Below are 27,090 nucleotides of genomic sequence, written 5' to 3'. Positions count from 1 at the left end.
CCAAACACTGCTGCCCATGTCTGAACTTGTACCAAGTCCCATTCCACCATCACATCGGTGTTCGCTGACCCGCACTGGCTGCCAGTCAAGCAATGTCACCATTTTATTTTGTTTTATTTATATTTTTTTTAAATTTAGAGTACCCAATTATTTTTTTTTCCCCAATTGAGGGGCAATTTTGCATGGCCAATCCACCTAACCTGCACATCATTGGGTTGTGGGGGTGAAACCCATGCAGACATGGGGAGAATGTGCAAACACCACACGGACAGTGACCCAGGGCCGGGATTTGAACCCGGGTCTTCAGCGTCACAGTCCCAGTGCTAATCACTGCGCCACATGCTGCCCCTAATGTCTCCAGTTTAAAATTCTTATTCTCGTTTTTCTTATTCCTAACCCGCCGCCAAAGTCCCAGAGGACCCAAGGCTGTTTGTTTTTGTGCGTGTGTGCGTGTGCGTGTGTGTGAGAGAGTGTGTGTGTGTGTGTGTGTGTGTGTGTGTGTGTGTGAGTGAGAGTGAGAGTGGACTGGTGGGAATTTAACCTGAGGGCCATCACTCCTCAGGTGAGGGGCAAGATCCATGGAATAACCTCAACCGGTACAGGAATTAAACCTGTGCAATTGGCGTTGCTCTGCATCACAAACCAGCCGTCAGCCAACTGAGCTAACCAACATGACCAAAACAACCAATCAGGCCATTATCATGTGGGCTGCTTGTGGGAGCTCGTGGATTAGCCAGAGTGTTTCCAAATCAGTGGCAACACTTTCATTGGCTGTGAAATCTTGAGCTCATGAAATGTTCTATTTAAATTCATGACTTGCCTTTTCCATCCTCTGTGCCCTCTTCAGTGTCACAGCAGGAGTACAGCACAGCAATCACAAATCAAAGGTCAAATCAGACAGCATAGCAAAGGAGCCAGGATGTTGCGTCTCAGGAAGAAAGAAATATTCAAGACTAGGAAATTCACCACCTGCTACTCCATGACAGCTCCACTATGGCACCCACACCTCGGCACAGTGGTACCCACACTGCGGCACAGTGGTTAGTACAGCTGCCTCGTAGCACCAGGGTTCGATTCCAACCTCATGTGACTGTATGGGGTATACACATTCTCCCAGTTTGTGTGTGGGTTTCCTCTGGGTGCTCCAGTTTTCATGATTGACACCCACTCTCCTACTTTAGCTATGTCAGCATCACAAGCTATCCTTATTGCATCAACATTTCCATGGGTGACACTAGTTAAACCAGGCATGACCTGCTGTGCTGCTTTTCCTGATTACGAAAATTTATAAATGGAAGATCCAAAGGGTCTGGAAGATTTTAAGTGATGGGGCTGGGACTATTTCCTTTGTCATCTTATTCCATTGTGGGATTATTCTTGTTGAGGCACAGTTTTGGCAACAAATGGTCTTTGTAGTTTGTGTGGGTAGCAATCACATGTTTTGTCATTACCAGAGGGCACCAGGTACCCATTTCTGTCAACTCCCACCAGCCCATTCCAAATTTTATAGAACACAGTCAGTCTATTTTTCTCCCTCCTTTGCTATAGCGGTTCCCATTCCAAATCTTAATCAAGGATGTGACACTGGTGTATTTCCCTTCCTGATTCGAGTCGTTGGATCACTTCAATGTTACTTGCATATGTCTCACCAAATAACGAACACAGACACACACAGGCAGACACCGAATAACCTCCTTGTGCGCTGGAGGGTTCTATGATCCCTCTCTGTTCTAACGTAACCACATCTCCCTTGCCTATGCATTCTCCCACAGCACGTCCAAAGTTTGCACTCCTTCCGATCCTATCCAAATGTAGTCTCTCAACATTACCCACAAGCTTCTAGCTACATCCCTGACAACACACCACTGCCAATACGCCTGTCAGAATGTCCCCATTTGAGTAGCCGGGCCGGAATCAATCACAATCACACCCGGCCAATGGCAGAATGGAAGTTTCCTAGTTTGGGTCTCACTAGAAAACTTATAGAACCGTAGAATTTACAGTGCAGGAGGCCAATTGGCCCATCGAGTCTGCATTGGCCCATACAAAGGGCACTCTACTAAAGCCCACGTATCTACCCTAACCCAGTAATCCCCACTTAACAATTTTATGACACTCAGTGCAATTTAGCATGGTCAATCCACCTAAGCCGCACGTCTTTGAACTGAGGGAGTAAACCGGAGCACCCGGAGGAAACCCACCCAGACACGGGGAGAACGTGCAGAATCCGCACAGACAAGTGACCCAGCCGGGAATCGAACCTGGGACCCTGGCGCTGTGAAGCAACTATGCTAACCACTATGCTACCGTGCTGCCTCTTGTACCATAAATCTCAGTTCCAGCCCCTATTTCCGCAGAGGAGGAATATCCCAGGAGAGTTTCACACTGATAACGTGTCATTCAGATAATTCCATCCCCATAAAGTCACCTGCCTCCATTTTTATCTCAATCTCATTGGTACTGAAACTCTCAACCACGCACATCACACTGCACCCCTTTACTCATCACCCTGCCCTCCATCCCTTCATTACTTCCAACACCCGTCTCACGACCCCTCAGCCCCTGCCCTACGACCTCTCATCCCCTGTGCCATCCCTACGACCCCCGTCACATGCTACCTCCCCAGCCCTGCACCCATCCATCCTGCCACTGTTACATTCTGCCCTACAATCCCCACTCAATGCTACAATCTCACCCAGCCACCACCTCCCACCATATGCTACAGCCTCCCCCCAGCCCCCAACCCAACTTTCATACCCTCTACCTTAAACCAGTCAGTGGCCCGATGACGACCTTGGCTACACCTGATGTTCCTCTCGCATCCCCTTACTCAATATACACTCCGCCTCCTTCGAGTGGCTCTTCAGGTGTTGCTTAGTCCATTCTCCCAAACATTTTTCCAAGCTCTGGCTCAATGTCTAAGTGCCCTTTGTGTGAATTGTGCTATATCAAGAGCCAATACCATTGAGTTCAGAGTGTGTGACCCCGTTGATAAAAAAAACTAACCCATTCACTTTAAAAACCTGAACATCTTCAATTCTTCAGCTCATTCTTGACTAAATAGCAAGAAATATTTGCAAGTGAATGTGATGGGAATCAGAATGGAGAGTACATGAGTCATACGGGAGAGGGGTCGGGGAATTCCTTGTGTTCTTTAGGAACTTCTATTGTCAGGTTGTGGCATTCACTTCCACTTTTAAAATTATGTTTCGTAAAAGTCATACGGGAGTGGAGATGCAAGTGACTATTGACAGAGCTGCTCCCTGACACACAATCATTCCTGAACTGAGCTGCCCTCATGAGAAGTTACATGTCCAACTTTTACTAAACATAATTTTAAAAGTGGAAGGGAATGCCACAACCGGACAACAGAAGTTCCTAAAGAACACAAGGAATTCCCCGCCCCCTCTCCCAAATGTGCAAGGCTGCTAACTGTTGTGTTCGATGCACAGTGGTGGACAGCCAGAATCATCTTCTATACAGACTGTACAAAGCATTGTACAGTGCTCAAAAAAACTTCAAAATGTTCATTTAGAAAGTATTGACCAGTAAACTAAAAAGTTTGGATTATTTACCAACCTCCAATGTATTATACAATTGCAAATTTACTGAACTGTGTGATGTACACTCACCTCAACCTAAAACAGGATAAAATATTTCCAAGTAGCGAATATGGCAACGGTACAATATCAGTCAAACATCCCAACTGTGCTGGGCTACCCGTTGGCGATGTTGGAGCTAGTGATTCCGAGTTTGTCCAACTCAGTTCAATAAAAGTGGGATCAATATTTATTTAAATGTTTTTTTTCTACACCTTCCCCGGCAGTTCTCCTGAAGATATGAACTCCAGTCTAGCACAAATGCGATGACTACCAAGCCGCCTCCAGGACCACCTCAATCCCATTGTGGCCAGTCCATAGCCACCAGTGGAGACCATTCAATTGGATCAGAAATCCTGACTGATTTCACTGCCAACCACCCTTGCCACCCCCTCCACAAATGGAGGAGAACATCCATTACATCTTCCTCCCCAACCCTCTATTCCCATTGCATTATCCATTCAGTCAGTCGGAGAACAGTGCCCAGTATCCAATACACATGCATAAGTTTTAATGTAAAGGCTGTTTAAAGATCCCCTTGTTCTGGACTCCCTAGTCAGGGGAAAACTACCCAATCCACTCCTTCACTCATCTGACACACAGACAAGCTATACACTGGGCCTCCCACCGAGAGAATAACATCCTGCAACTATTCCCATAATATTCAACGGCCTTTAGTATAATAGTCAGGAAGAATTTTCAATCCCTTGCTGAATAAAACATTCACTGTGGATCAATGGCCATGGTTCCATCACATCCTCAGCTCACAGGGACCTCTCTTTCTCCCTCCCTCTCAACAAGTCTCTTCCCCTTAACCCTGCACTGAGACTTGCTTACCTCTGCACAGAAACCTCATCAGCTATTACCCCACTCAATGTCCTGCCCCGACCTCTTTACCCTGACAATGTATATTGTTGCACAGAGTACAGGTTGCAGGGGACAAGTACTAAGCATCCTAGATAAGATGCACGTGGAAGCAGACCTTGGCATCTCAAAGCCTTCACTTCACTGAGCCTCAAAAAGATCTAACCCACTTAGCTTTTGAGAGGAATTACCATCTCCTGGTGTCTGACCTGAAGGGTGCTTCCTGAAACATGGGCCTCAGGTACAGTACGAGGCAAGAGTCCCAGGCCAAGCCAACACTTAAACAAGAGCCATCAAAGGCTCAACAAATCCCAGCACACCCAGTCAAATCAAGCTCCAATATTTTACACAGTACTGTTCTTGACGCTCAGTGCACACTGACTCCTTTATTCAGAGAACTCTTCCTCAGCAGACCCTGGACACACAGCATCCTGTTTACTTGAACAACCCCTAAAGCAACAAATAAAAATGTGCAGAGCCTGGGACCAAGTCTTATGCCATTAACCAGCACAAAAGAGTTGGTGAAAGGCACAGGGCTAAAACCTCAAAAACAACTGAAGGGCCAAATGGGTCACATTTGGAAGTTATTTCATTTGCGCTCCCTGGATTGCAGCCAAGACAGAACACCCTTTCCTACACAAACTCTGATCTGGCCCATGCATTCAGAAATTTTGAACAGTAACCTGGAGGGCAGTCACAGTCTTCGGTAATTGCTGAGGATCCACTCAGGTGGTCACTGCCTGGCTTCCTGTGGGACAGGGCGAGGCGGCAGCTGAAATGGAGATATATCAACAAACCTAGGTCCAATTTTTTTAATTTCCATCCCCCAGAGAAGAGAACATAGTTTAGGTGCAGGGATCTTACTCATGCTCCCACCAGAGGCAACAACACAAATTAGCATGACCACTGGGTAAAGCAATCGTCCTCCATCACACAACCCGGACCAAAATATGCCCAGAGGGCAGGAGCCAAAGGGTTCAGCCCTCAAACCCGGCTGTTCCCAGGACAGGAACCATATCCAAAAGCTTTTCATGTTCATCTTCTCCCCCAGCAGGCTATAGACCAAAACCCAGTCCAGAGCAAACTCTTGAACATAAAAGCCACCAAAAAGAAAAAAGACAATAAATCTCAAGTACCTGTAAGATGGGCAGCTGATGGCAAAACGTTGCATTTCTTGAAAAATTCATCTGTTTCTGGATCAACAACCAATAGTGAGGTCTCCACACCGCCCGTCTTAATGGCTGTCACCACATCAGAGTGCTGCTTCCCTTCAACATTCTCGCCATTGACCTAGAAAACACACGCAGTCTGTCAAACTGCAGGTAAGAGACACAACAAAACGAGACAGGGACAAAAAGGACTAACGAGGACTAACAAACACAACAGTATAGCACTGATGGGGTAAAGTCTGTCAATGTAGAACACGGAGAGTGATTTACCGGTGGATCAAGGCAGCACTTGGATAAAGGAGCCAGAGCAAATAGGAATGGGGGAAGCAAATAGGAATTAGTGGTTGGGGGGGGGGGGGGTCAGCTGCTTCATTAATGACTTTTCTGCCAACAGAAGGTCAGAAGTGGGGATTTTCACAATGTTCAACACCATTCACAACTTCCCAGATACTGAGCAGACTGGCGTGTATTTGGACAATGACACTCAGGAACACTTGATAAATGAGCATAACTTTATTGTGGTGTGTTCTCTCTCACACCTGCTGCTTCTGTGTTTCCCACTCTACATTGCATTACATCACTTCCTTGCATACATTACTATATCCAAGCTCTAAAGTCTACAGTGCGCCAAAGGGACAAATATATAACATTTCCTCCTCCCTTATTTAAAACATCCCCAAAACAAATTCAACATGAACAATAGTCAACAGGTTAGTTACTCCTGTTGATTCAGGCGATCTGGAGGTTGTCACTCTCGGAACGATCGACAGAGAACCTCAGCCATTTTCACCTCGACACTGCTGGGAGCAGTGGTTGGTTGAACCGATGTTGACATGGGAACTAGAGATTGTCTCTGCGCCTGATCAGAGGGCAAGGTGTTGACTTCCTCAGTGGTGTCTGGTGGTGTAGGGGTCTGCAGGAAATACAGACTTGGTATGTCTGAACCCAAATTCTCAACAGACACCAATTTTAGTGGATTTTATCCTTCAGACAATGTCATCAGAGGTCTGGACAGCGTAAGAGACAGGACCAGTTTGCGCAAAGACAGTGGCAGGAACCCATTTCTCCCCAGAGGAGGAATTCCGAGCCAAGACTCCATGACCCTGGAAAACTCTGTGCTTTGTCTCACTTTCATGCTGGAGGTGAGACTTACAATGAAACACACAGTGCATAGGCACAGAACCATGACCGGGGCGGGGTGTGGGGCTCATGCCCGCCATGCCTACCAGCACCAATCAGAGCCTGACAGGTTCAATTTAGCATCAGTCAAGGCGAATATCTCCTCTGTTTACTGAACTACCTTTTTTGCAAATTGGCATATAAAGCCATGAAGGAGGGAGGCGAGGAGCCAGCCAGTTGGTCAGGACTCAGAAGCAGGCAGTCATCGAGGGGAGCAGGGGCAATTCATTCACAGGTCGGGGCTGAGGGCTGGGTAAACCATAGTTGAGCAGCCGAGCCAGCAGGGAGGCACGGTCATCAAGGTGAAGTGTGAGCAGTCAATCTGCTGTCTTTTTCTCACTTGCAAGCAGTGATTGGCATGTTATCTAGTTGATTAAAGTACAAAATATTCCCTTTAGAGCAGCCACGTAATGGCAATCTTGAAAGCCCATCTATGCAACTATGAAAACTAGACTGGAGGTACTTAATGGTGCAAGTTGATGCAGACACGAGCAATGCCCATCTGTGCATTCTACTTGCAGCGAGTGACGGAATTCCTCAGAGTGGTCCAGAAATGGTACCGAGTGGACAATGGCCCATGAGCAATGCAAACTCTCTCCCATACAGGAATCGACGAAATTTCTTGATGCAGAAGATGATCCTCAATGCTTCCCGTTCAATCTGGGCATAGAACATAGTGCAGAAGGAGGCCATTCGGCCCATCAAGTCTGCACTGACCAATTTACCCCTCACTGTCACCCTATCCCCATAATCCAATAACCCCTCCTAACCTTTTTGGTCACGAAGGGCAATTTAGCATGGTCAATCCACCTAACCTGCACGTCTTTGGACTGTGGGAGGAAACCGGAGCACCCGGAGTAAACCCACGCAGACACTGGGAGAATGTGCAGACTCCGTACAGTGACCCAGCGGGGAATCGAACCTGGGACCCTGGCGCTGTGAAGCTACAGTGCTATCCACTTGTGCTACCGTGCTGCCCATTAGAAGCACGGTTGCTATCAGCTTTGCTTAAGGTTCGAAATGTGAAAGCAACGGGTCTTTCTTCACCCAATGGCGTGACGTGCGAGATCACCGCTCCCAGATGACAGCATAAGGAGATGAATGGGCAAAATAGAATCAAAGTGAGAGAGAGCTTCAGACTCAAGTAATGTTTCTTTGAAGGAGGTATCGCATTGGTCTGATCACTTCCACGCCTTGTTCAGGCACAAGAGGGTACATAATTGTTTCACAATTGTTGCCAAGTTTGGGACAAATCTTCCATAACGATTCAACAATCCCAGGGAGGAACATAATAAGCTTATAGTTTGTGGAGCAGGGACCTCTGTGATGGCCTTAATCTTAGAAGGAAATGTGTGAAGGCCGGTGGTACCAATCACATGTCCCAAGTACTCAATGGACGATTGGAAGGAGTGCATCCTTACGGATTCTCAGACCATAGTCTTCCAATCTCTGGAGGCATCCAGTGTCAAAGGTACCCCTCTTCATCTCTTCTCATGGCTAGGATGTCGTCTAGATAACACTGGACTCTGCTCAGTCCACTCAAGATCTGGTCCATTAACCTTTGAAACAACGCAGGAGCAGATGTGATACCAAACTGCAAGCTTCAGTACCGGAACGGGTCCTGGTGAGTCACGATTGTCAGAAGTTCCTGCGACTTCGTGTCGACATTTGTCTGCAAATAGGTCTGGCTCAGATCAATTTCACGTCAATCCCGAAAACAGTTGCTCAATGTGAGGTAATGGGTACTGTTCAGCACATAACGCCGGATTTATGATGACTTAAAAGTCCCCATAAATCCATCTTTCTTGATATTTGGAACAATAGGTTTAACCCATTTGCTGAAGCTAAGTTCCAAAACTCTAGTCTTCACAAGCCGCTCCAAGTCAGCCTCCATCTTCAGCCTAATAGCATATGATATAGATCATGCCGTCAAACATTTTGCTTGGCTTCCATCTTTTATTTTTAGTTCGACTGCAATGTTCTTCATGCTCCCCAATTCTGCAGCAAAAAACAAGACCCGATTCCCCATTGGCCATCATGTGCATCTCAGCCCACACAGTTGAAACCTCTCCAATATTCATGTGTACTTCTGGCAATGATCAACACATAACTCCTCCTGTGATCGTGTGTCTTCTCAATCCTGTTGTATAGCATGGGTATTTCCCCTTTTATTTTGTTTGGATACTATCTTGCTTTGTGCCTTCTTTGTATTTATAGTCTGCTTTTAATTCCTGCTAACACGCTCCATGTGTACTTTATTTCCCCCTCAGCTTCGACATACCATGGGCGGGATCAGTGATTGACACGCGGGAGGCTGACAAGCTGCAGCCGCACATACACATTATGATCCCCACACACACTCATCCCAGCCAACTAGATGACACTGATTGTACTGGAGCACGCCCATAGAGCTGATGGGCCAGCTGGGGCCAGAGGGTACACAGGGTGGCGGCTTGGGGAATACCTGTACGACCTATGGCCCGAAACAGTGGGCTTCTTTTTTTAAAAATATTTTTTATTCTCCTCCTTTTTCACATTTTCTCCCAAATTTACACCCACCAACAATAAACAATAATCAGTAACAAATATGTCAATCCCCATATCAATAACAACGATCAGATCCTCCCACCAAACCCCAAACATCAGCCCGCATGTTCACATAAACAAATGACAAAAAGGAATCAGGAATCACTCAGTCACCATTAACACACACAGCCCCCCTCCCCACAACCCTCCCACTCACCCCCCCCAATTAATGTTCGATGTTATCCAATTCTTGAAAGTGCATAATGAATAATGCCCATGAACTGTAGAATCCCTCCATCTTTCCCCTCAGTTCAAACTTTACCTTCTCAAGAGTCAAGAATTCCAACAGGTCCCCCCCGCCACGCCAGGGCACAGGGTGGAGAGGCCGCTCTCCAACTCATCAGGATCCGCCTTCGGACGATCAACGAGGCAAAGGCTAAAACATCTGCCTCCGCACCAGGTTCCAACCCTGGCTGGTCCGACACCCCGAATATGGCCTCCCGGGGTCCCAGGTCCAGTTTCACGTGTACCACTTTAGAGATTATCCTAAAAACCTCCTTCCAGTAATCCTCTATCTTTGGACAGGACCAAAACATATGAACGTGATTAGCGCCCCCACCCCCGCCCCAACACTCACGCACATCTACTCCTTCAAAGAATTGGCTCATCCTCGCCCTCGTGAGATGTGCTCTGTATACCACCTTCAGCTGTATCAGCCCCAACCTTGGGCACGAGGTGGAGTCATTCACTCTCCGAAGCACCTCACACCAGAATCCCTCTTCCATATCCTCTCCCAACTCTTCCTCCCACTTTGCCTTGATCCTTTCCAGAAGTGCCTTCTCCTCTTCCAAAATAGTCCCGTAAACCACTGACACTACTCCCTTCTCCAGTCCCTCTGTTGTCAGCGCCTCCTCCAGCAATGTGGAGGCCGGCTCCACCAGGACGCCCTGTATGTCCTTTCTGGCGAAATCTCAAACCTGCATGTATCTAAACATTTCCCCCTGCTCCAGCCCATACTTCGCTTCCAGCTTCTTCAGTCCTGCAAACCGACCCCAAAGAAACAAATCTTTTAGTGTCTTAATCCCCTTCACAGTGGGATGTTAGCAATGTGCACAGCTGTATGGCTGCCTTGCCAGCTGTGACAATGGTGTTCCTTGCCTGTCCACTCGACCCTACAGCCCACGTTCTGGCTACTCCCCCTGCCCTGGCAGAAGCCCTTCAGCCAGCAGTACAACTTTCATCAAACTACGGCGATGTTGGGACACTTTCCGTGCCCACTCTCTCTCCCTCAAGCAGCCATGATGCCCGAGTCACGATTTCTAAAAGGACAAGTGAACCCCCGGTGGGGAACTGGGCCCATCAGAGGCGGAAAATCGTGGAGGCCCCGGAGCATACCGTGTCGGGCCCACTAATGACATTCAAACGATGTGTACTGTACGTGCATTCCGGACCGCATTGACGCCTCTGTCGACGCGCTGACGAACTGTGATTTTGCGTCAAATCGGCGCCCACCGCGATTTTGCCGTCGGAACCTATTCTCCGCCCAATTGAGTTTCGTGATTTCACCAGCATTCAGCAGCCGATTGCCCTGGCTTTGAACACCAGTCATGTGCACGGGTCCCGGTGACTTTGGGTGCTGATCCAGGAGACATTTTGTACACCCGAGTGGATGAACTCAATTGCTGGACTTCTTTTGCAGCCAGCTCCATAGAATCAGCAATTTCAGTGGTTTTCTTCGGAGTGAAATGACTGAGTTAACGAACATTTGTGTTGTCTCACAGCTATGCTCACAAACAAGTCTGCCAGTCAGTCTGCAGCTGTGGGTGGTGCTTCTGATTGCCAGCCAGGCAGGAATCTCCGGCGTGCGATTTGGGAAGTGAAAACTAGGGCGTCGGCCCTCTTCCCCATGTGTAGCTCTGGCTGTTCTGATACCCTGAAGATTGCCACTCAGACACAGCTACACCCTCACCCCCAACCTCAGGCATTGTCTCGGTAGAAGACTGTCCAGAACCCTACAATGTTTGGGACAAGCCTAGAACATGTGGGTGTGGTTGGCCGGGCCTCTCTGGCATCGTTCACATTTATCTTCCACCTCCGGGACGGACCAGTTCATTCGGGTTCTGGTTAAGTGCGCTCTGCGCACCACTTTAAACTGCATGAGGCCGAGCCTCGAGCAGGAGGAGCTGGAGTTGGCCCTGCTCAGTGCCTCGTTCCAGAGTCCCCAGCCCACAGTTCTTCTCTGGCTTCGTCCAGTAGCAGTCTCGCCTTTCCCCCTTCCTTACTGCCAGGTTCTCTAGTAATGTGATTCCCGGGGCGCTGGGGGATCCTAATGTCTCCTTGCAGAGAAAGTGCTTTACCTGTCGGTGTCTAAGTTCTTGTCCTGTTGGTAGTTCCAGGTCTCCGTCAGTTCGCTCAGTGTCGCTAGTCTGCCCCCCCATGTAAAAATCACTGATTGTTGGCGTCGCCCTGTCCGGTCTCTATTTTTAGAAAGTGGTGTCGAGCAGGGCTGGTGGGAACTTATGGTGTCCACAGATGGCGGCCATGTCGGTCAAACCAAAATGTTGCCTCATCTTGTTCCACGTCCTCAGTGTAGCTACCACCATTGGGGCAGGATGTGTGTTTTGCCAGGAGGGATGGGAGTGTTGCCATGGAGAGGGCTCAGAGGGTTGTTCCCTTGCAGGAAGACTCCTCCATCCGCACTCATTCCGTGGTGGGTTCGCATTCCCATCCCCTCACTCCCATCGTCACAGCTGCCCAGTGGTAGTATTGTAAATTCAGTAGTGCCTGACCGCCCATGACTTTTCTCCTCTGCAGTGTTGATTTCGGGATTTTTGGATTCTTAACTCCATCCCCCCACAAACACCATGATCATTAGAATTAGAATAGTACAGCACAGAACAGGCCCTTCGGCCCTTGATGTTGTGCCGAGCAATGATCACCCTACTCAAGCCCACGTATACCTATACCAGTAACCCAACAACCCCCATTAACCTTATTTTTTAGGACACTAAGGGCAATTTAGCCTGGCCAATCCACCTAACCCGCACATCTTTGGACTGTGGGAGGAAACCGGAGCACCCGGAGGAAACCCACGCACACACGGGGAGGATGTGCAGACTCCACACAGACAGTGACCCAGCCGGGAATCGAGCCTGGGACCCTGGAGCTGTGAAGCATTTATGCTAACCACCATGCTACCGTGCTGCCCAATGTCTATGTTGTGGAAGAAGGCCTTGGGGCTGAACAGGAAGAGGAACCTCGATTCTGATCGTCTGCACCCTCCCCACCATGGTGCGCGGAAGCGTGTCTCCCATCTGTAGGTCCTTTTCTGACTTCCTCCGCCAGGCTGGTCAGATTCCGCTTACGGATCTGTGCCTGATCCCGGGCTATTTGGATCCCCGGGTAGCAGAATTTGTTTTGGGCTAGTTTGATTGGAAGTCCCTCCAGCTCAGTTCCTCCCACATTTGGGTTCACCGGGAATGCCTCGCTCTTCCCAACATTAAGTTTATAACCAGAGAAGGTTCCAAACTTTTTCAGGAGCTGCATGATTGCTCACAAGCCTTCCTGAGGTTCGGAGGCGTAGAGGAGCAGGTCATCCACATAGAGTGAGACTCTGTGCTCTCGGCCTCCCCTTTGGATGCCCTTCCAGCTTTTCGAGTCTCGCAGAGCAATCGGCAGGGATTCAATTGCGAGGGGAAACAGGAGCGGGGTCAGCGGGCATCCCTGTCGACTGCCTCTGTGCTGCTGGAGGTATTTAGAGCTGGTGGGCACGTTGCATTGTCACCCAGGAGGTGAACCCTGCTCCTAGCCCAAACCACTCCAGTACCTTGAGGTGGTATTTCCATTCAACTCTGTCGAAGGCCTTTTCTACATCCAGATCACCTCTGGTGTTATCCCCAGGGGGAAGGGGGCATTGTTAAATTCATTAGCTGCCTGACGTCTGCGGTAAACTGTCTACCCTTGACAAAGCCCGTCTGGGTCTCTGCGATCACCTCTGGTACGCAGTTCTCCAGCCTCTTGGCCAGATCTTCGTGTCTACATTTAGCAGCGAGATGGGTCTCTACGATTCGCATCTCATCGGGTCTGTCTATTTTGGGTGTCAGCAATATCGTGACCTGTGTTAGCATAAAAGAGGCATGGTGCCCCTCGCCAGCGAGTCTGCAAACATGTCCCTTAGATGTGGGGCCAGGACCGGCACGAATAGAAGTCCACCGAGAACCCACTGGGTGCTGACGCCTTCCCCGCCTGCATGGAGCTGACGCTCTTCATGATTTCACCCAGATCTATTGGTGTTTCCAGTTCCATCCACCTGTCATCCCCCAGAACTGGCATATGCAGCCCATTGAGGGAACTGTTTCATCCCCGCGTCCCCATCGGGGGGCTCAGAGGTGTACAGCCCTCGGTAGAAGGTCTCAAATGCCCGGCTGACCTCTTTTGGTTCAGTTACCAGTCTGCCTCTGCTGTCTTTTATCTGTGTTATTTCCCTCGAGGCTGCCTGCTTTCTCAGCTGGTGAGCCAGCAGGTTCTCAGTGTCCGGTACAGTTGGTGCACTGCTTATCTGGTGGATAGCAGGTTAAAGTCTATTTGTAGCTTTTAACTCTCCACCAGAACCTCTACGGTTGGGGCCTCGGAGTACTTTCATGTAGCCAATCAACTGTTTCCTAGCCACACACTCTTGCCCGTCTCTGCAAGCCTTGAAGGCTATAATTTCCCCCCTGATCACAGTCTTCAGTGCCTCCCAGAACATGGAAGGTGAGACTTCCCTGTTCAGGCTGTTAGTGATGTACTCGCCTATGGCCTGTGATGTTTCCTGGCAGAAGGCCTTGTCGGCCAAGAGGTTCATGTCCAACCTCCATGTGGGGCGTTGGGCACGGCCCGTCTCCAATCTCACGTCCATGTGATGTAGAGCGTGTTCGGAGATGACTATCGCGAGTATTCGGCCTTTGTTATTCCTGGAAGTACTGATTTCCCCACTGCAAAGAAGTCGATCCGGATGTATAGCTTGTAAACCGGTGGGAAGAACGAGAATTCCCTCTTGCTGGGCTGCAGGAACCTCCATGGGTTCACTGCCGCTGACCATGACCACTTTGGTCTGTAACCGTCCTGGTCTCCGTAAACCTCGTCCTCTTGTTAATCAGTATGGCCACTCCCCTAGCCCTCGTCCCATAGCATGAATGGTATGTCTTTCTTACCCACAGTTGGTCCTTCTCCCTCAGGTGTCTCCTGCAGGAGGATTTTGTCGGCTTTCAGGCTTAAGTGGGCGAACACTTTGGATCTTTTCACTGGGCCGTTAAGTCCCCTTACATTCCAGGTGACTATCTTGATGGGGGTATTGTGTCCTTCCCGTTCCTGCGGGATAAACCATACTTACCTGGAGGACTCGCTCCTGGACTCTGCGGTTTCCCTTTGTTAGGGGGTCGTCCAGAAAGGCCGCAGTCACAATTCTCACCATGAGGTCGGGCCCATGCGCTCCGGGGTTTTCCTTTGTCCAGGGGGCACCCAACATGGCCACCAACTGTGTGTACGCCACATGGGTGCAGTCCTGCACTCCGGGGTTTCCCTATGTTCAGGGGCCTTCCAAAGTGACTGCTTGCGGCGCCATCTTGTTTCCTCGGCCTTCCCCCTGCCTGCCAAAGCCAAGCTGATTGCCATCTCTTTTTCTCCATTCTATGCCCTGTGCTCCCCCCATGTTCCCTGTCACTCCCCCCCCCACCCCCCCCGTCATGTTCCCTGTCTCTCCCCCCCCCCCCTCCCCCCCACCTAGGCGTGCCCACTTCGCCGAGAGGTGCGCCGTGGCTGCCCTTACTGCCAGTCTTCCCTTGCCAGCCCTCCCTGCTAATACGGTGGCTCCCCTCCCAGGGCTGGTCTAGCCCTTTCCCTCTGTCTGCCTCTTTTTCCTCTCAGCGCCCTCACCTGCTTTCCCTGTCCTCGCTCTCTCTCCTGTACCTGTTCTTTCTGGTCAGTACAATCCTGCGCAAACACAAAACCAAGACTATAAGTCACTGATTCTGTCTTTCAGCGGTCCTCCTCTGACACGTCTTCATCGCTGCTGTGCCTATTCTTTGGCCAGGCTGTTTCCATACAGTCGTTTGCTTCTGTTGGGGTGTAAAGTAATATTCTTTTCTCTGGTACGTGACCCAGAGTCTGGCCAGGAGTGGCATGCCGAATCGCACTCCACTCATGTAGAGTGCCGACTTTGCTTTGTTAAACTCGGCTCGGCCCTTTTCTTTGCCAGGCCTGCTCCATGTCCTGATAGACCCGGATTCTATGTCCTTCCATGTTCTCGCCTTCATTTGCCTGGCCCGCCGCAGGATCCTTTCCCGATCCTGGTATCGGTGCAGCATCGCTATGATCGCTTTCCGCTGCTCCCCCAACTTGGGCTGCGGTCTGGGCGAACTATGTGCCCTGTCGGGCTCTGGGGGATTGGGGGAAACTGTCCCTCCCGACTAGGTTGCCCAGCATTTGGGCGATATAGTCTGTCGGTCTGTGCCCTCGATGCCTGCCTTCCAGCAGACCCACAATCCATATATTCTATCGTTGGGTCTGTTGTCCTGGTCCTCGACATTTCCCTTCAACCTCCCCTGGGCCTCCACCAACTTTTTCACCTCTGCTTCCAGAGCGAAGATCTTGTCACGCTGGTCCATCAAGGCGCTCTCTCGAGGTCTTAGATTGTCCTTTCCTACACCTCCACTTTCTTTCCCAGCCCATCGATTGTGCGTTGTAGGGAGACCATCGCCTCAGTCACCGCCACCTGGATCTCGATTTTAATCGCCTCCATCATGACGGCCAGCTCCTTTTTTTTTATTAAAAGGAAGGTCTTCCAACCGTTCCCTGGTGATGAGAGGGAGACTGGTGCTGGGTCACCGATCTCCCCTACTCTCGGGCAGCAGGAGCCTCCTCCTCGCCTCGTGGGTCCACCGATACGTCCGCCCGTTGCTCGTTGCCCTTTCCACCACTTCTGCCTTCTCGCTGGCCCCTCGAGCTTCCATTCACCAACATCCTCTCCTCCGTTGCTTGTTTGCCTCCGTTAGGGCTGTTTCCTGTTGTTTTTTCAGACCAAATTCTTCTAATAGTGTCTTTTTTTCGTTCTGGGTTGAGAGGAGAGCCACCTGGCGTGCGTCCGTTCAGCACATCACCGCCACCGGAAGTCCTTCTTGCAAGTCTTTTAAGCACTACAACAAATTGTGCGATTTACCCCCTCCACTTGGTGTCTTTTCTGGAATCTAAAACACTCTACTATCACCAGAGGTTTAGGTGAAACATGTGCTTGCAAAATTTCCACAATCTGCTCGTGCGTTTAAGTGCCTGGCTTATCAGGTTGCACCAGACTGCAAAGGAGATGAAAAGTTTCAATGTATGAAAAATATGTGTATTTTTCATACATATTTCCAGCAGCCACGTTGGTTTTCCTCTTTACACAAGGCATTTATTTGAACTTCAGTCTGTCATTTACTACAGCCAGCTCTGGAATCTATATTTTTTTTTAAAAAAAGAAACATATTTTGTTCCAAAAACAATCAATAACATACACAAACAACAAAATAAAACCACGCTTTCACTCACATCCACACTAACCCAACTGGTTTTCCCCAAAGACAGCAACGTGAAAATATTCCCCATTTCAGACCTTTCTTTTGCTCTTCCTCTTCAGGGTGCTTTGCACACACTGGTTCGAATCCCTTCCTCATCACCAGATTTTGTTGTGTATTTGTAAAATGACACAAGAACACTTGATAAATGAATGTAACTTTGCGTTGTGTTCGCTCTTATACCTGCTGCTTCTCGGTTTCCCACATTACATCATTTCCTTGCATACATTACTACAGCAAGGCTCTACGGTGAGCCAAAGGGCCAAACAGATGGCAGTCCATGGCCAAATGCAGCAAGACCTGGACAATATCCAGGCTTAGGCTGACAAGTAATATTCATGCCACACAAGTGCCAGGAAATGAACATTTCCAACAGTACATAATCTAACCACTGTTCCTTGGGGGGGGGGGGGGGGGGGGGGGGGGGTCTTTGATTATGGTGCCCGCTTTCCCCAGGCAGCGGGAGGTGTAGATGGAGTCAATGGATGGGAGGCAGGTTCATATGATGGACTGGGCGGTGTTCACGACTCTGACATTTCTGGCGATCCTGGGCCGAACAGTTGCCATACCAGGCTGTGATGCAGCCCGATAGGATGCTTTCTATGGTGCATCTGTAAATGTTGGTAAGGGTTAATGTGGACATACCAAATTTCCTTAGTTTCCTGAGGAAGTATAGGCGCTTTGTGCTTTCTTGGTGGTAGCGTCGACGTGGGTGGGCCAGGACAGATTTTTGGAGAGGTGCACTCCTAGGAATTTGAAACTGTTAACCATCTCCACCTCGGCTCCGTTGATGCTGACAAGGGTGTGTACAGTACTTTGCTTCCTGAAGTCAATGACCAGCTCTTTACTTTTGCTGGCACTGAGTGAGAGATTGTTGTCGTTGCACCACTCCACTAGTTATCTCCCTCCTGTATTCTGACTCGTCATTATTCGAGATCCGGCCCACTACGGTCGTGTCGTCAGCAAACTTGTAGATGGAGTTGGAACCAAATTTTGCCACGCAGTTGTGTGTATACAGGGAGTAGAGTCAGGGGCTAAGTACGCAGCCTTGCGGGGCCCCGGTATCTAGGACTATTGTGGAGGAGGTGTTGTTCATTCTTACTGATTGTGGTTTGTTGGTCAGAAAATAGAGGATCCAGTTGCAGAGTGGGGAGCCAAGTCCTAGGTTTTAGAGCCTTGATATGAGCTTGGCTGGGTTTATGATGTTGAATGCGCAGCTGTAATCAATAAATAAGAGTCTGATGTAAGAGTCCTTGTTTTCGAGATGCTCCAGGGCCAGTGAAATGGCGTCTGATGTGGACCGGTTGCAACGATATGCAAATTGCAGTGGATCAAAGCGTTCTGGGAGCATGGAAGTGATGCGCTTCATGATCAATCTCTCGAAGCACTTCATTACGACTGAAATCAGGGCCACCGGATGTTAGTCATTGAGGCACGTTGCCTGGTTCTTCTTTGGCACCGGTATGATGGTGGTCTTCTTGAAGCAGATGGGGACCTCGGAGTGGAGTAGGGACAGGTTAAAGATGTCTGCGAACACCTCTGCCAGCTGGTCCGCACAGGCTCTGAGTGCACGACCAGGGATCCCGTCCGGGCCATTCGCCTTCCGAGGGTTCACTTTCAGGAAGGCCGATCTGACTTTGGAGCCGTGATGGTGGGTATGGGTGAATTATGGGCTGCTGGGGCACTCAACAGCGGATTGTTGGTTACCTTCTCGAACCGAGCATAGAATGCATTGACTTCATCAGGGAGGGGTGTGTTGCTGCCAGAGATACTGCTCGGCTTTGCTTTGTAGCCCGTTATGTTGTTTAGTTCTTGCCACAACCGCCGAGAGTCTGTCTGTGACTCTAGCTTGGTTTGATATTCTCTCTTAGCATCTCGGATGGCTTTGCGGAGGTCGTATCTGGATTTCTTGTATAGGTCAGGATCGTCTGCCTTGAACGCCTCAGACCTGTCCTTCAGTAGGGAGTCAATCTCGCGATTGAGCCATGGTTTCCGGTTGGGGAACGTATGTACTGCTTTCCTTGACATGCAGTCGTCCACACATTTGCTGATTAAGTCTGTGACGGTGGTGGCATACTCATTTAAGTTGGTCGCCGAGTTCTTAAATATGGACCAGTCCACTGGCTCTAAGCAGTCACGCATGAGCTCTTCTGTCTCCTCGGACCAGCACTGCAAAACCTTCTTAGCTGGATTTTCCCGCTTAAGTTTCTGCTTGTGTGGCGGGAGAAGGAGCACCATCTTATGGTCTGATTTCCAAAAGTGCGGTCGGGGGATGGAATGGTAGGCGCCCTTGATTTTTTGAGTAGCAGTGGCCTCCGGGTGTTCTGTTTCGTAGTTGTTTATAACTGTGTACAGTTCGTCCAGCGCCTTCCTCACTTCTGCCTGGGGTGGGATATAGACCGCTGTGATAATGGCTGAAGTGAACTCACGTGGAAGATAGTATGGGCGGCACTTCATGGTCAGATATTCCAGGTCCGGGGAGCAGTAGGTCGCCAGGGTCGCCACATCCAAACACCAGGAGGGGTTGATGAGGAGGCACACCCCTCCACCCTTTGCTTTGCCTGATGACGCGGTGCGGTCCGCCCAATGAACAGAGAAGTCTTCAGGTTGTATGGCACAGTCCGGTGAGGCAGGGGTGAGCCATGTCTCTGTGAAACAGAGCACACAGCAGTCTCTTGCTTCCCTCAGAGGCAAGTCTGGCGTTAAGTTCATCCAGCTTGTTTTCGATCGCTTGGACGTTTGCCATGAGTATGCTGGGGAGAGGGGTCGTGAAACCGCGTTGCTTCAGTTTAACTTGCTTAGACATTCTTAAACATTCACTCTCTCCACCACTGGCGCATAGTGGTAACACTGTTTACCATCTACAAGATGTAAAGCAGAAACTCACTAAAGCACCTTTCAAACCTGCAACATTATCATCTAGGACAAGGGCAGATACATGAGAACACCAACACTTGGGCATTCCCATCCAAGCTATACACCATATTGACCTGAAAATATATCTCCATTCCTTTACTGTCACTGGGTTAAAATCCCAGAACTCCCTCATTAACTGCACTGTGGGTGTATCTGGACCACATGGTCTGCCGTGGTTCAAGAAGGCAACTCACCACCAGTTTCACAAGAACAATTTAGAGATGGCAATAAAAATGCTGGTCTAGCCAGCAATGCCTACATTTGGTGAATGAATATAAAAAGCTGCCAGGTCTGACCCCGTACAACACTGGTGTCCAGTATTGATGGAGTAATTTATTTCACTGTATAACACTGCGGTACAGTATAGGTGGGGAAAGGCCTGTCTCTGTATAACACTGGGGTGCAGTACAGGTGGAGACAGGTCTGTCACTATATAACACTGGGGTACAGTACTGGTGGGCACAGGTCTGTCACTGTATAACACTGGGGTACAGTACTTGAGCTGATGGGTCGGTCTCTGTATAACGTTGGGCAGCGCGGTAGCATAGTGGGGGCAGCGCGGTAGCATCGTGGGGGCAGCGCGGTAGCATCGTGGGGGCAGCGCGGTAGCATCGTGGGGGCAGCGCGGTAGCATCGTGGGGGCAGCGCGGTAACAGTGGTTAGCACAATTGCTTCACAGCTCCAGGGTCCCAGGTTCAATTCCCGGCTTGGGTCACTGTCTGTGCGGAGTCTGCACGTCCTCCCAGTGTGTGTGTGGGTTTCCTCCGGGTGCTCCGGTTTCCTCCCACAGTCCACAGATGTGCAGGTTAGGTAGATTGGCCACGCTAAATAGCCCTTAGTGTCCAAAATTGCCCTTAGTATTGGGTGGGGTTACTGGGTTATGGGGATAGGGTGGAGGTGTGGACCTTGGGTAGGGTGCTCTTTGCAAGAACCGGTGCAGACTCAATGGGCCAAATGGCCTCCTTCTGCACTGTAAATTCTATGAAATAGATACTGGTGGGGAGTGATCCGTCACTGGTAATAGGACCAATTTGAGTTTAATTTAAAAAAAACACATCAGGCTAAGTTGATGTTGACATACATTAATGCCCTAATGGCTTCATCATTCCTTAGCACTCCCATGTGGTTCCTGTTGGTTCGTATCTGAATCTGGGTGTCGTTGTATTACAATGAGCAGCAGGGATGGACTTTGCTCCTGCGGGTGTTTTTGGTCACTTTATGTTGCCCATAAAGGCCATGTATCCATGAGGAAATGCAGGTGTCCCAGGACACGAATACCCTCCAGCATTCTTACTCACCCACAATGGAGTTCCAGATATTGTTCTCTCACTAATCACCACAAAGCATTGCCTGTTTTAGCAGCATTACACACTGCCAGAGCCACACCGACAGTAAACATCACTTTCGATAGAGCTCAAAAACAGAAAAAGCTGCAAAACACTCAAAAATAAAAAAACAGGCAAATCAGAGCGGCAGATATTCCCAGATCGTATGGGTGAGTGATTAGACAGGAGGATAGGGGTCGAGTGCTTAAGTGGGGAACACAGCAAGAAGTCTTACAACACCAGGTTAAAGTCCAACAGGTGTAAGACTTCTTACTGTGCTCACCCCAGCCCAACGCCGGCATCTCCACATCAAGTGGGGAACAGGAGACAATTAGTATTTTTTTAATTTTTAAATAAATTTAAAGTACCCAATTCTTTTTTTCCAAGTAAGGGGCAATTTTGTGGGGCCAATCCACCTACCCTGCACATCTTTGGGTTGTGGTGGTGAGACCCACACAAACACGGTGAGAATGTGCAAACTCCACACGGACAGCAGCCCGGGGCCGAGACAGAACCAGAGTCCTTGGTGCCACGAGGCAGCAGTGCTAATCACTCTGCCACCGGGCAGCCTGGGTGAAAGATATAAGTGACATACTGTGTGACAAGGAGGTGCAACAAGAAACCAAAAATATACAAGGGGCAGAAGGGTCGAGATTAATGTTGTTCCACTTACATAACTGACAATTTAAAATTGAGAGTACCCGATTCATTTTTTCCAATTAAGGGGCAATTTAGCGTGATCAATCCACCTATCCTGCACATCTTCGGGTTGTGGGGGCGAACCCCACGCAAACATGGGGAGAATGTGCAAACTCCACGTGGACAGTGACCCGGAGCCGGGATCGAATCTGGGACCTCGGCGCCGTGAGGCAGCAGTTCTAACCACTGTGCCACCGTGTTGCCCCTATAACTGTCTGTTTAATCTGCCAACTAACGCAAGCCATTCAGAAGCAGTATCAGAATTATTCCCACAAAATCCATCCCTTTGACAGCATCAGGAGATGCTGGTCCATAAATATTTACTGTCTAAAATGAATTTTTGAGTTCCATCGATGTTTTATAAATGTTACATTTTTGCAGAGAAACACTAACATTGTGAAAGGGCACCGCACGTTTGGTTAACACACTTTCAGGAAGGCTGTGGGTTTGCGTCACATGACGGAGACCAACACTCCAGGGCAGTTCGGAGGGTCTGCTCCCACCTTCTCCAACCCAGTGAGGAAATATCTAGCATGTCTGATGGGGCATTAAACAAAGGTTTCTATGGCCTTCCCAGGGAGAGACCAGCCCAAGGATGACCCCACCCTCCCCGGTCTCCAGGCTCAATATTGTTTCCTCAGCCAAGAGTAACCAGTCAGTCATTTCCTTATGTGGGGAACGTGGGATGCAAAGTCAGAATCATCTATATAATAACCCAATACAAATCACATGCACATAAACTGCTTTGCAAAGATCCCCAATCCTGATGGGGTTTGATACAAACACATGTTTTTTAAAAGTCTGATAAATTACTCCCAAAATATTTAATTGGACATTAAATTCTAGGCTGAAAATTCCTCAATAGTGAAGGCTCACAAAAGGGTGGATTTTAATTTTATTTAATACCTTGCCAATACCCAAATTGTGCAGCAAGCACTGAGTCACAGGACAAGATTAAACACCTTCTTTTGGCATTGTTATGTTTGACCAGCTTTAATCCATCTTTCCTTTGCCTGCTGGAGTAGAGCGACAAACATTTCCTTAAAATATTCAAAGCAGCAAGAGACAGGATCACTGAGCAGCAAATTCAACATGGGTGTTGCAGAAATTACTGCGATTCATGGTGAGGTACAGAGTTCATTTATTTTTGGGCCGCACCATGGCTAGCACTACTGCCTCATAGCTCCAGGAACCCGGGTTCAATTCCCACCTCGTGTGACTGTCAATGTGGAGCTTGCACTTTCTCCCAGTGTCTGCGAGGATTTCCTCCGGCTGCTCCAGTTTCCTCCCACAGTCCAAAGATGTGCAGATCTTTGGATTGGCTATGCTAAATTGTTCATTAGTGTCCAAAAGGTTAGGTGGGGTTGCTTGGTTATGGGGGTATGAGGTCTTGGACTTATGTAGGGTGCTCTTTCCAAGTGTCGGTGCAGATCCGATGGGCTGAATGGCCTTCTTCTACACTGTAGAGATTACTTACTATGATTTCATTAATTTAGGGGATGTGTGTACGGCTGGCTAGACCAGAATGTAGTGCCCATCCATAACTGTCCTTTAAGGTAGTGGTAAGCTGCCTTATTGAATTGCTGCAGTCCACGAGATGGAGGTACAACCAGAGTGCTGCTAGAGAGGAGAGAGTTCCAGAATTTTAACCCAATGACAGTGAAGGAACAGCGATATATTTCCAAGTCAGCATGATGAGTGACTGGGAGGCGGACCTTGCAGGTGGTGGTGATCCCATATATCTGTTGCCCATGTCCTTTAGATGGTCATGGTGATGGGATTGGAAGGTACCATTGATGGTGCCTTCGTAAATTTCTGTTGTACATCTTGCAGATGGTATACAATGCTGATGTGCGCATGTGGTGGAAGGATTGAATGTTTGCGGAAGGGGTGCCAATCAAACAGGCTGCTTTGTTCTGGATGGTGTCAAGTTCCTGAATTGTTATAGGAGCTGCAGTCATTCAAGCAAGGGGAAGTGTATTCCATCACACTCCTGACTGGTACTTTGTAGATGGTGAACAAGCTTTGGGAATTGAGGAGGTGAGTTACTTGCCACAGGATTCCCAGCCTTTGACCTGCTCTTGTAGCCACAGTATTTATACGGCAGGTTTGGTTCAGCTTCTGGTCAATGATAACTCCTAGATTGTTGATAAAGGGGTATTCAGTGATGGTAATGCCATTGAATTTCATGGGGCGATGAGGTAAATGTTTTTCTTCTTGGAGATGGTCATTGCCTGACACTTTGTGTGGCATGAATATTGTTTGCCACTTATCAGCCTAAGCCTGGATATTGTCCTAGTCTTGCTGCATTTGGACATGGATAGCTTCAGTATCCAAGTCGCAGCAAATGGTTCTGAACATTGTGTAATCACCACCGAACATCCTGCTTCTGACCTTATGATGGAAAGAAGTCATCATAGAATCCCTACAGTGCAGAAAGAGGCCATTCGGCTTATCAAGTCTACGCCGACCTTTCGAAAGACTGCCCCACCAATCCTCGAAACCCCACCCTTAGGACCAATTTTGTATGGCCAATCCACCTAAGCGGCACATCTTTGGACTGTGGAAACCAGAGCGTACAGAGGAAACCCATGCAGACATGGGGAGAACGCACAAACTCCACACAGTCACCCAAGGTCAGAATTGAACCCGGGTCCCTGGCGCTGTGAGCAGCAGTACTAACCACTTGCCACCTTCTGAACCTTGCCCATCGCCCGAGGTGTGGTGGTGCTCATGTTAAACCACCGTTTGTCAGCTCTTTCAAAAAGGGAAAGCAGCCTGTGGCAACTTTACCTTTCGTCCTGTATTGTAGCTTTACAAGGTCGACACCATTTTTAGGTATGATTGTTGCTCCTGGCATTCCGTACTGTATTAAATTTTGGGTGGTGGTAATGATAGAAATGGGGATATGCTGAGGCAGGACGTTACAGTTTAAGGTTGAGTGTAACTCTGCTGCTGTTGATGGCCCACAGCGCCTCATGGATGCCTAGTGTTGAGTTGCTAGATCTGTTCGAAATCTATCCCATTCTGCACAGTGCTAATGCCACACAGCACACTGAAGAGTATTCCCAATGTGAAGATGGGGCTTCGTCACCACAAGAACTGTGTGGTGGTTATTCCTACCAATATGGTCATGGACAGATGCATCCAGGCCAGGCAAATCAGTGAGGATAAGGTCAAGTATGTTTTTCCCTCTTGTTGGTTCCCTTATCACTCGTGGCAACCAGTCTATGTCCTTTAGTACTTGGCCTGCTCAGTCTATGGCAGTGCTGCCGAGTCACTCTTGGTGATGGACATTGAAGTCACCACCCAGTGCTTCCTGCAAGTGGTGTTCAACATGGAGTACTAAAGATTCATCAGCAGGGCAGGGGGAGGGAGGTTCCAGGGCTGGGTTTGCCCTCGACACTTCTGGCAACTAGTTCAATGTAGGTTGGTCCATCCGGTTTCCTGCTTTGGCTTAATACAACGGACTTGCTTGGTCAATCCAGAGGGTATTTAAGAGTCAACTACAAAACTGTGGGTCTGGAGTCAGATGATTTCCTTCCCTTTAGGGAAGTACATTAGTGAACAAGATGTTTTTTTTTTTTTAAATGATAATCGACAATAGTTTCACGGTCACCATTAGGCTTTTTTTAGTTCCAGACATTTTACTTCATTGAATTTCACCATCTGAAATGATAGGATTCAAAGCCGGGTGCCCTGGACAGTGAAAAAGGATTATTACGCCACTTTTTGTTTTAGCATATCTTCAAACCCACACGGTTTACTTTTGGGGGGGGGGGGGGGGATTCACAATTTTGAAGGGCCGCTTAGCATATTAAGTAAAATAATTAATATTTAAAATAGCCAAAATAAAAGGTTTTTAAAGAAAAAAAAAGCAATTAATTTTTATTAATTAATATTTTAAAGTAGAAACTTCACATGAAACACATGTTGTGCGAGCAATGATCACCCTACTCAAGTCAACGTATCCACCCTATACCAGGAACCCAACAGCCCCCCCCCCCCCCCCCCATTAACCTTAAAATTGAAAACAAAACATTTTTAAAAAAAAATTTTTTTTTTTAATGACTTGATCTTGGTGGTCCGCATAAAGACCTTTGGCGGTCCGCATGCGGCCCGTAGTTTGCCCACCCCTGCCCTAACTGAACGACGTTAGCTTGTTGAACCATGTTATGAATGCTCCTTCCACGGCCAACAAGTCGCGGCATTCCAGAGATCCTGATCCAGTAGTGGGGACTGTGCCACAAGGCCTTCTGCTAGCCCAGTGACAAGACCCCTACTTCACCGCCTCCCCCTGAGCCGTGAGAAAAGTGTATGTTGATTGGGGATCATCAATATGATTTTGTGTAAGTGATGTTTTACCAACAAATTTTCACAAGGCATTTCTCTTTGCACAACACATTTTCAAAAGGCATTTCAGAAGATTTCACACAAAAGATTACAGGACAAAATAGAACCAGGCAAAACTGAAATAAATCTCTTGGCTCTGGATGGGAAATTTGAGAGTTGGAATAAAAGGCACATTGTCAGGTTATCAGGAAGGGATGATGCTCACACCTGGTTGCTTCCAGCTCCAATTTATACAGGAAGTGTGACCATTTCTAAAACTCCCGATCACTCTGATCGGGAAGGTTCTGCAAACCTTGCACCAAAAAGCTTAAACCTGCACTGAATGGGTAGATGAACAGAACATGATAGGAGTTCAGTAATGCACTCCAGGCACAAAAATATGGACATCTGGGCTGAGGGAGGAATATTGACCAAGGCATCTGAAGCAGTCACTGATTAACGGAAGGAGACCAAGAACGTGGAATACACAGTCAGGAAACTATGGCTATCCTTTCGAAACTTCCATTATTTGATAACTGATGGGTGAGAAGGAAAGAAGAGAAATAGGATATTCCAATGTGATTGATTGGTTGATTGATAGATAACTTGAGGAAAGGGGGAGGGAGAGCAGCAGAGCAAATTTCAGATACTTTCTCCGGTCCATATTTCCAATCTCTGACATTTGTCTGGCATTGCTGGTGACCATGGGATGTGAGGTGTGGCAGACTCCTAGCCAATGGGATACAGTATAAGTAAAGGAACACCAGGCTCAAGGTTCCTTATGTTTTCTGTTTCAAGGCAGCTATGGAGTGAAGAACAGCGTCTACCTGCACTGACTACCGGACTGCAAACTCAGGATAAGAGCCCAATGCACGATCACACTAACCACCCT

The 27,090-nt window shown here is 48.5% G+C and overlaps 1 protein-coding gene across 1 annotated transcript in view; it reads right to left on the bottom strand.

Moving 5' to 3' along the window:
- The window catches only part of LOC119952998 (Na(+)/H(+) exchange regulatory cofactor NHE-RF2-like), a 130,837-nt gene that overhangs the window by 23,070 nt on the left and 80,677 nt on the right, over positions 1-27,090 (bottom strand). The window contains exon 3 of the mRNA XM_038776745.1: positions 5,600-5,753. Within this exon, the coding sequence (XP_038632673.1) occupies positions 5,600-5,753 (154 nt within the window). The remainder of the gene's footprint in view (positions 1-5,599; positions 5,754-27,090) is intronic.

The sequence above is a fragment of the Scyliorhinus canicula genome, chromosome 18 (genome assembly GCF_902713615.1).
Source record: "Scyliorhinus canicula chromosome 18, sScyCan1.1, whole genome shotgun sequence".
Lineage (NCBI taxonomy): Eukaryota > Metazoa > Chordata > Chondrichthyes > Carcharhiniformes > Scyliorhinidae > Scyliorhinus > Scyliorhinus canicula.
This window is presented reverse-complemented; position numbering and strand designations above follow the sequence as displayed.